This window comes from Entelurus aequoreus, linkage group LG06 (assembly GCF_033978785.1).
Source record: "Entelurus aequoreus isolate RoL-2023_Sb linkage group LG06, RoL_Eaeq_v1.1, whole genome shotgun sequence".
Lineage (NCBI taxonomy): Eukaryota > Metazoa > Chordata > Actinopteri > Syngnathiformes > Syngnathidae > Entelurus > Entelurus aequoreus.
Window position 1 is genome coordinate 21,672,185 of NC_084736.1, and position 12,331 is coordinate 21,684,515.

Consider the following 12,331-nt stretch of genomic DNA (forward strand, 5'->3'; position numbering starts at 1 on the left):
GTGATAGCCTTGCTAACTTCCTGGTAGCCTGGCTCAGTTCCTGGTAGTTTGACTCACTTCCTCATAGCCTGGCTAATGTCTTGGTAGCTTGAATTACTTCCTTGTAGCTTGGCTAATGTCCTGGTAGCTTGACTCGATTCCTGGTATCCTGGCTAATGCATTGCTAGGTTGACTTACTTCCTGGTAGCTTGACTCACTACTTGGTAGCCTGGCTAATGTCTTGGTAGCTTGACTTACTTTCTGGTACCTTGGCTAATGTCTTGGTAGCTTGACTTACTTTCTGGTACCTTGGCTAATGTCTTGGTAGCTTGACTCGCTTCCGGTAGCATTGCTACGTTGACTTACTTCCTGGTAGCTTGGCTAACATCCTGGTAACTTACCTTACTTCCTGGTAGCTTGGCTAACTTCCTGGTAGCCTGGCTTACTTCCTCGTAGCTTGACTCACTACCTGGTAGCCTGGCTAATGTCTTGGTAGCTTGGCTCACTTCCTCGTAGCTTGACTCGCTACCTGGTAGCCTGGCTAATGTCTTGGTAGCTTGGCTAACATCCTGGTAGCTTGCCTCACTTCCTGGTAGCCTGGCTAATGTCCTGGAAGCATGACTTACTTCCTGGTAGCCTGACTCACAATGTGATAGCCTAGCTAACTTCCTGGTAGCCTGGTTCAGTTGCTGGTAATTTGACTCACTTCCTGGTAGCCAGGCTAATGTTCTGGTAGTATGACTTACTTACTGGTAGTGTCACGCCAATTTTCTTCCCATCACAAAAACCTTCCTAACCCCCATTTACTTCCGGGGTCATTTCCGCTTACGTCAGTTCCTCTTACGTCATTGCCAGCGATCGATAAATCCAAATCTCCTGAAAATGGTGGTGTCACTGGATGATATTCGTCTTTATCTGTCCCAGGGGACTTATGTCAAACACCAGCAGGCTTCGCAACATTTCAAGCGGAGTGTTAGGGCCGCTGCTGCGAACTTCTGTCTTCGTGGTAACGTGCAAAAAATATTAATTAATATATAATACTGTTAAATGTCTGTACTACTTTAAATCAACATTATTGTTGAAACCATTTCAGTAATATTAATTAATATATAATACTGTTAAATGTCTGTACTTTAAATCAACATTATTGTTGAAACATTTCAGTAATATTAATTAATATATAATGTTAAATGTCTGTACTTTAAATCAACATTATTGTTGATAATTCAGACGTTTTGTTAACGCCGTATTATAAAAAAGAGTCAAACGAAGTGCTATCGATCGCTGTCAATGACGTAAGAGGAACTGACGTAAGCGGAAATGACCCCGGAAGTAAATGGGGGTTAGGAAGGTTTTTGTGATGGGAAGAAAATTGGCGTGACAGTAGCCTGTCCATGGTTTTTTTTATAATGCAAGGAAAATAAATGTAAAGTTATTATTCGTATTTAATAGTTATAAAGTCATTTATGGAGAAATATTATGTGATGATTGCTGTGTTAGTTAGTTTTTTAATCAAATGTAATATGTAATACAACCATTAGCTTTTCAAACTCAGAATCATGCTGGAGACAATCCAGATGATGTTCCAGAAAGACAGAAGTCTTCATGGTCTTCACGTTTTAAAGTTGTAGAGAACAGAAATGTCTTCTATAAAACATCAGTCTATATATTATTAATTAATCCTAAATAGTCCCTGCAGTTGATGACTTTTTAAAAATCCTGTTGTAAATGTCTGTACTTTAACTGCAATATAACTTTAAATAACTGAATATAGTCCCCTAATTTAAAATAGTTGCAATCAAGGCAGGCAATGAATCACAACAATGGCATTTTTTGCCCTTTATTAATTTATGCAGGTAAAAAAAAATTAAATATTTTTGTTCTGTTGTCCTTTTACTTGTCCTGAGATTTTTTTTTAAACAAAACAGCAGAGCAAACATTAACACAAAATCACATTCACAGTGATTCAAACACATGTAAAAGTTATCATTTTTCAATGAAATAAAAAATTTACATTGCATCTACAAACAAACAACTAATAGGATTTTTAAATGTAAAAATAGTTTAAAATATCAAATATTAGAGTCACATTAATAACTTAGGTGTAAAAATTTAAATACAATATGTAAGGTTTTACTTCCAAACATTGAAAAAAGCTCCAGGCAGGAAGCCGTCTGCAATGGCCGAATATGAGGCAGGTAGCTTGTCTCACTTCCTGGTAGCTTGTCTCACTTCCTGGTAGCCTGTCTCCCTTCCTGGTAGCTTGTCTCACTTCCTGGTAGCCTGGCCAAAATCCTGGTAGCTTTGTCTCACTTTCTGGTAGCCTGGCTCACTTCCTGGTAGCTTGCCTCACTTCCTGGTAGCCCTAGTAAACTCCTGATAGCCTAGCTAACCTCCTATCAGCTTGACTCATGTCCAGGTAGCAGAGCTAACTTCCTGGTAGAAATTTGTTTTGTTCCTTGAACTTGCAGCATTTCTCTCATGCAGTTGTTTTCGGGGTTTGTGTGTATTTTTGGTATTCGCCGCCTTTTTCTTTTACATTTGTTTTTGATTGAAATTGCAGCCTTTTCCCATTGCGTTTGTTTTTGCCATTGTCATCTCTGTGAGCATTTGTACATTGCTGTGTATTTGCTCCTGCCGTCCGTCGTGCGTTACAAAGTGTACCTAATCAAGTGGCAACGATATAAATACTCCGCCTTGTGCTGCTCTGCTGTCTACGCGGTGTTGATGCTCCCGCTGGCCCTATTAAAAGATAACAAATCACCGCCTGCTTTTAGGATGTTTACATGTCAGCAAACGCTGACGAGTGTGTGTGTTGTACGCGGCAGACGCAAGTTGTTCATCATCCCAGTTCACAACGCTCAAACATTTGCATCGCTTTGCTCTTTCGGACTTTCAGGTCCGTGGAATCGATGCCATCAACGAAGCAACCTGCAATAAATAACTGCCAGCCACCGGCGCCACATCCCTGATTGCAAGTCATTAAGGCTTCTTCTTCTCCTCCTCTCCAATTTACAACTCTGTTAGGAACCCTGAAGCTGAGCCAAACGTCTCCAGACGTCCCCAACTCTGAAGGGGGCGCGCACCCCCATAAAGACCTGCCCAACGCCGTCTCTCAGCAGCAGGTCACCTCCAGGTCAGTGTGCCTCACCTTTGACCTCAGCTGCTTACTCAAGTCGTGTTGCTAAAACATCATTCACTACACTAACAATGGGCCTGATTTACTAAGGTCCAAAACGAATACTAAATAATGTGGGCAAAATACAAAATTGTTTGTACTATTAGTACTGCGATTGTACACGCAGGACAATTTATAACAAGTGCAAAAATTGTATAAATGAGGATTTTGCGTATAAAATGACTGTCACCATGGAGATACTCATTTGCCTACACATTTATGGCATTATATAGTCCAACTTGTGGGGTTTTGTTATGTTGTTGACATGCAGCACACAAATATAATATGAACCATATTGTGTAGGTTGTATTGAAGAAGACAATGGAACCTATTTTTAGCTCCGAGTGGCTCTGTGGTGGTGTGATGGTGCGTCTGGAGTGATCCAAATGCAAGAAAATGCATATTGCTAGACATTTTTTTTATATAGAACAAATATTGTAATTATATATATTTTTTAAAAACAATGCCATCAGACACCAAACGAATCAGACAAATGTGTTTTAATCAGCCCTTTAAGCTGTTTGACTTCGTAGCCCAACTTTTCCACTACATAGGGGCCCACTCAAATACTAACACTGGATTACTCTTGATTTTAATCATATTCAATAATCATATCTAACCTTCTTACAGTTTACAACCTCGGCAAATGATATAAAAGCATATGTTAATCACAAAGATGATTGTTTTTTAAGTAGTAAGTATATATACTGCAAAAGAAGGGACTTATAAATGACTGACAAAAAATTAATTTAAATACAATTAGGTTGTGCTAAAATAAACTATATAACCAAATGAATAATGAATGTTTTTCAACTAAATAAATTTAAGTACAGATGTCTAACTAAATTAAACCAAATAAAAAATAAATTAATTTTAAAAAATGCATATATATATATATATATATATATATGTATATATATATATATATATATATATATATATATATATATATATATATATATATATATATATATATGTATATATATATATATATATATGTATATATATATATATATATATATGTATATATATGTATATATATATATATGTATACACACACACACACAGTGGGGCAAAAAAGTATTTAGTCAGCCACCCATTGATTGTCAATGGGTGGCTAAATACTTTTTTGCCCCACTATATATATATATATATATATACATATATTTATTTTTGTATTTTTTATTTTTCTTTTGTTAAACTATTACCACTTTAGTCATATTTTTTAGCGCTCTAAAAACTTCTCTGACTTTATCTCCAGGCTTCTTCTGTTATGTATCTCCGTTATATTGTCATTACAGCCACAAGTGGTGTAAAAGTGTATTACAAGTGAGTGAGAAGATCATTTTCATCCAGCAGTTATAAAAGTATAAAATGATATTGCTGAAGAGACAATATGTCTAATATTTTTATTTGTGACAACCGAAATATGTTGACACACACACAGACGGAATATTCGCTCCCCATTGCTGTGCAATTTCCTTCTCTTACAGAGCCATGTGTGCGTAACTGTGCCAGTTTGCATTCCAAACATACCATACTATACCATACCATACCAACTTTATTTATAAAGCCCTTTAAAAACAACCACAGTTGAAGAACAAAGGGCTGTACACCACAAAGAAATAGAGGCAAAGGACAGACTAAAAAATAACATTTAAAACAGAAGTAAAATACACATTGAAAAAGCAAATACAAATTACCCTAAGAACAATTTGTTAGGTAAAAAGCAGTTAAAAACAGTTCAAAAAGTTCAAAACAGTTTAAAGTCTCATGCTGGGTTAAAAGCCAGTGAATAAAAATGGGTTTTAAGAAGTGTCTTAAAAGAAGCCAAAGAAGGGGCCTGTCTCACATGGAGAGGGAGATCGTGCTAAATGTAGATGAAAAACAGCGGCTGCAGAACAATTTTAGTCTTGATTAATCACATTGCCAGTGCTAAATTATTCAATTTGCATTTCCTCCTTCCAATATCATGTGTTCTGATAATGTGCATATATTCTGTATGTACACAAAGACAAACAGGCTAAATGGATTGTGCTCTCTATTTTGCTCATTTAAGAGACTCAACTCTTTGTGCACAAGCTTAGTAGATCAGCTTTACGTACTAGCAAGTATGCACCTCTTTTATTGCACGCTAACCGTTAGTAAATCAGGCCCAATATTTCTTAAGCAGCCCTCTTAGAGCTAAACATACTTCTTAAACATCTCACTGTCATGTGTAGGGATGAGTACTGTTTACATTTGAACCGATACACCCGGGAATCGATACTGGTACTCAACGGGACCAAGTTTCTTTTAATTTCATGTGTTAATACATATTAATTGTTATTGATTATAAAATCTTATTTTTTATTGCAACATTTAAAAATTAGTTGATTATAACTGCTGTCCAGTTGTTATATCTTGTTTTATTACCACATTTCTGAGTATCATGACACTAAGTTGAAATGACAGTTGCAAGTCCAAGACGTTAGCTGGCAGTAGTGTATAGTTTATGGTGTGTTTTGTTGCACCCTAAAAAGTGTTAATACTGTAAGTATTGCACTTATTACACACCGGCTGCTTGATTGTAACGTGCATCTCAGTTGTAATTTTCACTAACAAATTTGGAGGTGTTGAAATTGCCAGGTAATGTGCTAATGTCAATAGCAAAGCTGACGTTTATTAGCATCAGGCTAGCGCATTTTTGGAAAAGTGGAGCCTTACTTCACTTACGTTGGAGCTTATTTTTCTCTGTTGGCATTAAAAATTGCAACATTACCCAGTGGTAGGTAGACTGAGTCTGCTCTCAGTGCTGCTGGAGTGATTGACGTCACTCGCAACCCAGGCACCGCAACATGGCACTGTTTTACGTGAATCGGTGCCAAAAAATACCGGATTCAGTACTCATCCCTTGTCATGTGACTTTCTTTACGTTTTATCTTACCTTGCAGTTATTAGCTTTGTACCAGCCAGCTGATGATTGGCATGGTTCCTTACAGATACTTTCATTTTAAGTTTAGTAAAACCAAATATGGTTTATATCCCTACAGGAGCTTTAAATCATGATAAAAGTGCATTTGTGGCTGGTATGTAAAAACGAAATGGCTTGTAATAATCTGAGGCTGGTATAAAGTGCACGTAAATAAATAGTGAAGATGAGCTGTCACTGAGTCTTCTGCTTAATATTCGGCGTTTAGGCCCAAGCCCATGACTCATCAGCTCTCCAGCCCCGACTTCCACGGCGAGGAGAAGGAGCAGGTGACCAGCATCGGGCAGATCAAACCGGAGCTGTACCGGCCCAAAGGCGACCAGGGCGACGGCAAGCAGGGCGACAACTGCGGCAAGATCAGCTTCCTGCTGCGCTACGCATTCAAGTGAGCCAAACATACTTTCAGTTCCAACTGGGCTGCTTGCGGGAAGACGCCGCGTCAGCGTTATTGACTTCTCGCTGGCTGCCATCAAAAAAACAAAACAAAACTCAAATCCTCCCAAAAACTTGTCAAGGTTGTTGTAACCTCAAACTAACTCATTGGCTGTGTTCACAATGCCAAACTTTATATAGTTTTTTTAAATTTAATACAAACTCAAGAATGTCATTTTGAAGCATTACATTTCTTTACAATTTTTAATTTGTGTGAAATGATTTTTATAGTATTTGAATACAATAAATGCATGTTTGGACGAATTAATCAGGAAACAAATTAGTAAACCATTCTGCCAAATTCTCCCAATTTGCTCTATTATTATTATCAGTGACGGAGCAGGAAGGGGCTGGGAAAATGTTTGCGATTAAAGTTTCATATGAAGCGCTCGTCATTTAGGGTTGCACAATTAATCAAATTTGAATCACAATCATGATTTTGCTGCCACTTTTAAATGTAGGTTATCGTCAGCAATATTGATATTCATTCTTATCAAATCATGATATTACGGCGAGCAGGACGTACTTATTTGGACATAAGTGAAGCTCTCAGCTTTAGGCTGTGATAAAACAAAAAAGGCATGATGGAGTATTTTTATCTAATCTTTGCTTTTGCATAATGACACGACGTGTGACATGAATCGATCTGTGAGCATGAAGGTGTACCTATTGTTGTGACCGGGTGAATCTATTCTAATGTTTATGAAGTTTATTTTCAACCTAGCGGATTTTTGTCTCCAAGTGACATGACTAGTTTGAGTTTTCCCTCAACTAAAAAAATCTGTAAGAAAAAAGTAAAAGTAAGAATAAATTGCATTAATGAATATAACAAGTATAAATAAAACTAAAATGAAAATGAGGACATAATAAAATGTGAGTACAAGTTATTTTTTATTTCTTATTTTTTTATAAGGGCGGCGTGGCGAAGTTGGTAGAGTGGCCGTGCCAGCAATCGGAGGGTTGCTGGTTACTGGGGTTCAATCCCCACCTTCTACCATCCTAGTCACGTCCGTTGTGTCCTTGGGCAAGACATTTCACCCTTGCTCCTGATGGCTGCTGGTTAGCGCCTTGCATGGCAGCTCCCGCCATTAGTGTGTGAATGTGTGTGAATGGGTGAATGTAGAAATACTGTCAAAGCGCTTTGAGTACCTTGAAGGTAGAAAAGCGCTATACAAGTATAACCCATTTATCATTATCATTCATTTATAAATCTGTCCTGTCCAGCCACGCAGAAAAATCCTATTGTTGATGTAGATGATCATATCTGCTGTACAGATTTACTTTAGAAAAGATACTTATTTTGGTGCCTTATTTATATTTGACTTTATTAAATGTTTGGGTTAAAAATCTTATTAAACAAAACCAGTTTACTTTTAGGTAAGACATTTATTTAGCTGTGTATCTATTTTATGGAGGAATGTAGTTAATCATGTAGAAATGGCACCCAATGTTATTTAAAGGCCTACTGAAATGAATTTTATTTAAACGGGGATAGCAGATCTATTCTATGTGTCATACTTGATCATTTCGCGATATTGCCATATTTTTGCTGAAAGGATTTAGTATAGAACAACGACGATAAAGATTGCAACTTTTGGTACCTGATAAAAAAAAGGCTTGCCCCTACCGGAAGTAGCGTGACGTAGTCAGTTGAACATATACGCAAAGTTCCCTATTGTTTACAATGATGGCCGCATGAAGTGAGAGAGATTCGGACCGAGAAAGCGACAATTTCCCCATTAATTTGAGCGAGGATGAAAGATTTGTGGATGAGTAAAGTGCAAGTGAAGGACTAGTGGGGAGTTGAAGCTATTCAGATAGGGAAGATGCTGTGAGAGCCGGGGGTGACCTGATATTCAGCTGGGAATGACTACAACAGTAAATAAACACAAGACATATATATACTCTATTAGCCACAACACAACCAGGCTTATATTTAATATGCCACAAATTAATCCTGCATAAAAACACCTGCGTGTTTGTTACGCTAGCTCCTAGCTCCTCTGCTAGCTCCTAGCTCCATAGAACACGCCAATACAATTCAAACACCTGATCAACACACACAATCACTCAGCCCAAAAGACCGTTCACCTAACCCAAGGTTCATAAAGCTTATATATTTTTTAAAAGTTACGTACGTGACGCGCACATACGGTCAAGCTATCAAATGTTTAGCAGCCAAGGCTGCATACTCACGGTACCTGATATTCAGCTGGGAATGACTACAACAGTAAATAAACACAAGACATATATATATACTCTATTAGCCACAACACAACCAGGCTTATATTTAATATGCCACAAATTAATCCTGCATAAAAACACCTGCGTGTTTGTTATGCTAGCTCCTAGCTCCTATGCTAGCTCCTAGCTCCATAGAACATGCCAATACAACTCAAACACCTGATCAACACACACAATCACTCAGCCCAAAAGACCGTTCACCTAACCCAAGGTTCATAAAGCTTATATATTTTAAAAAAGTTACGTACATACGCAAAAAAAAGTTGCGCACATACGGTCAAGCGATCAAATGTTTAGAAGCCAAAGCTGCATACTCAGTAGCACGTCTGCGTCTTTGTCATCCAAATCAAAGTAATCCTGGTAAGAGTCTGTGTTGTCCCAGTTCTCTACAGGCGTCTGTGTATCGAAGTCAAAAGTCCTCCTGGTTAGAGTCTCTGTTATCCGAGTTCTTCCATCTTGACTGCATCTTCCGGGAATGTAAACAAAGAAGCGCCGGCTGTGTACTGTGGTTGCTGACTACGTTCGAAAAATACGTCCATTTCGCACCGACAACTTTCTTCTTTGCTTGCTCAGCTTCCTTCTCCATAATGCAATGAACATGATTGCAACAGATTCACGAACACAGATGTCCAGAATACTGTGGAATTATGAAATGAAAACAGAGCTTTTTCGTATTGGCTTCAATGTGGAAGGCATACCCGTGTTCCCCGGGTTACGTCACGCGCATACGGCATCCTCAGAGGCGTTTCGAACCGGAAGTTTAGCGGCAAATTTAAAATGTCACTTTATAAGTTAACCCGGCCGTATTGGCATGTGTTATAATGTTAAGATTTCATCATTGATATATAAACTATCAGACTGCGTGGTCGGTAGTAGTGGGTTTCAGTAGGCCTTTAAAGAGTATTGATTTTGAATCGAGATTTGATTCTGAATTGAATCGTTACCTCCAAGAATCGAATCAAATTGTATTGTATATTTGATTTTCCTTTCAACTTTGACTCGGGTGGCACTAGTGTTGTCCCGATATCAATATTTTGGTACCGGTACCAAAATGTATTTCGATACTTTTCGGTACTTTTCTAAATAAAGGGGACCACAAAAATTTGCATTATTGGCTTTATTTTAACAAAAAATCTTAGGGTACATTAAACATATGTTTCTTATTGCAAGTTTGTCCTTAAATAAAATGGTGAACATACAAGACAACTTGTCTTTTAGTAGTAAGTAAACAAACAAAGACTCATAATTTAGTTGCTGACATATGCAGTAACATATTGTGTCATTTTCCCTTCTATTATTTTGTCAACATTTATGGACAAGTGGTAGAAAATTGATTATTAATCTACTCGTTAATTTACTGTTAATATCTGCTTACTTTCTCTTTTAACATGTTCTATCTACACTTCTGTTAAAATGTAATATTCACGTATTCTTCTGTTGTGGATGCTTTACATTAGTTTTGGATGATACCACAAATTTAGGTATCGATCCGATACAAAGTCGTTACAGTCATATTCAAGGTACTCACGTGTCCATTGACATATTTCCTGAGTTTATAAACATAATATAAATTTAAAAAAAAATGAAAATAGATTTTGTGATGCTAAAAAATATCGATGTAATCATAGTAGCATCGACTATATACGCTCCTGTACTTGGTATCGTTACAGTGGAAGATAGGTGTAGATCCACCCATGGCATTTGTTTACATTCAGGAATGGCGTCACCGCTAATGACGCCGGTGAGCTACGGTGTGTAGTGAAGCATGTTTAGCTATTTCTCGTCCTGCCGGGATGATACGTGTAAGAAACTTACTTTGTCACCATGGAGGCGAGGATTAGTGATTTAGAAGTAGCTAAAACACTGCAGACTGCGGATGGACTTTAGCCGCTAGCTAGCTAACCATGTCTTAAAGCACCTCTTCCTGAGGGCGTTTCAGTGTTATAACTTCACCTTTATCGTTAGTTTTTAAGCCAAAATGCGTTCGTTCTCCCTTTTCTGTCTACACACTGTGTCTGTTTGTAAGTGCTCTGTGATTGTGCGCTGCCGAACATGCTCCTCTGCTCGTAAAACCAACAATGACACGACGTGACGACGACGGGGTTGGACTGGTACTTTTTAGAGGCGGATGGACCAAATATGATTGATTAGTATCGCGGTACTATACCAATACCGTACAAGCCTCGGTGGCACGCAGGTGCAGAGTGGGCAATTGCCGACACTAAATTTGCATGTGCATAAAAGAACGGCTCCCAAACGAACGGCGAATTGGTTCGTATCGTTGAATGAAAAGAGCTGCACAAAACGCTCAACTCGTCCTCAAACGTCCCATATGCACACGCGTACTGCACCACACTGGGAGCCGTCCCTAATATGTCGGTAACCTTATTCAGCTCCACGAGAGGCTGGGAGGTACGATGCAGTGCCGCCGCCAAAGAAGGAGGTAGATGGCGAATTAGAGGAGGGGGAGGAGGAGATTCTGCTGTTAACGCCGCTTTGCTCCGTCGGATGCCGGGGCGGGCGCCACATTGAGGCATTGCCGTGGCCCAATGTGCTGATGGTCAGAAAAGTAAAAGGCGGCGCATGAATTATAAATGCTGAGTCACTGTAACGTGCAGTGAGAATGGGCAAGGGAGCGTCGTAGCACGGATGAAAAACATTCATGTTCTGAGGACACAGCTTGATTTATTATCCAACGCTTGTTGCACTGAAGGCAAATCTTGTTGGAGAAAACCGCTCGGGGGCCGATCGTTGCCAGACATTGTGTGAGTGTGCGTGTTAGCGTGTTGTTAACGTGTGATAACACTGATGGACCCTGCTGTTTGGAGGGCCGCCGTCAGTACAACAAAGTCAATCTTCCTTTCTCGCATCCTCGCGGGAACCTCCATTCTATTGGCAAGCCCATTAAAAGCTGACACATTGTCCGCGTGGGAATAGTCGCCATAGCTCGCTTCCTGCCTCCAACATGTGACATGCTTGTTGGCGTCCTCTTTATCGTGTCCACTTTTTCCACTGAGGGCCGCAGACTGCAAAACTAAAGCATGCGTGGGCCATTTTGATATTTTGCATCTTCAAAGCCAATAATATAGATTTTTTTTTAACCTTTAGGGCTCCACTCAAGTTTGGTCCTGGGGAGCCAGAAGGGTCTCAGTCATTAAAATGTTAAAAAATAAGTAATGTACTATTTTTTTTATTGTTATTGTACTATCTTTAAATCTATGGGTCAACTTCAGGTCTATCTTTTGATATAAGTAAAACTTGTTATGTTTTATGCCCTTTTTTTCAAAGAAAATAAAAAAAATGTTGGCAAAAAAATGTCAAAATGGAATATTTGATGTGAAGTAATTGGAGCCTTAAGTAGGTCAATAATTTATAACACCACTGATTTGAATTAAATATCACCTTTAGAGAAATGAGAGAAATGACAGCTTTTAACTGTCATAGAAATGTTTAAAAAAAGGTCTTTCAACACTTAAGTCTCCAGATCAACTTTAGATCTATTCATCATTGTAAGTTGTTTTAAATTT

The 12,331-nt window shown here is 38.4% G+C and overlaps 1 protein-coding gene across 1 annotated transcript in view; it reads left to right on the forward strand.

The window, feature by feature from the left end:
- syt3 (synaptotagmin III) overlaps positions 1-12,331 on the forward strand; it is a 101,729-nt gene that overhangs the window by 41,129 nt on the left and 48,269 nt on the right. The window contains exons 5-6 of the mRNA XM_062050249.1: positions 3,007-3,115; positions 6,337-6,513. Coding sequence (XP_061906233.1) covers positions 3,007-3,115; positions 6,337-6,513 — 286 coding nt within the window. The remainder of the gene's footprint in view (positions 1-3,006; positions 3,116-6,336; positions 6,514-12,331) is intronic.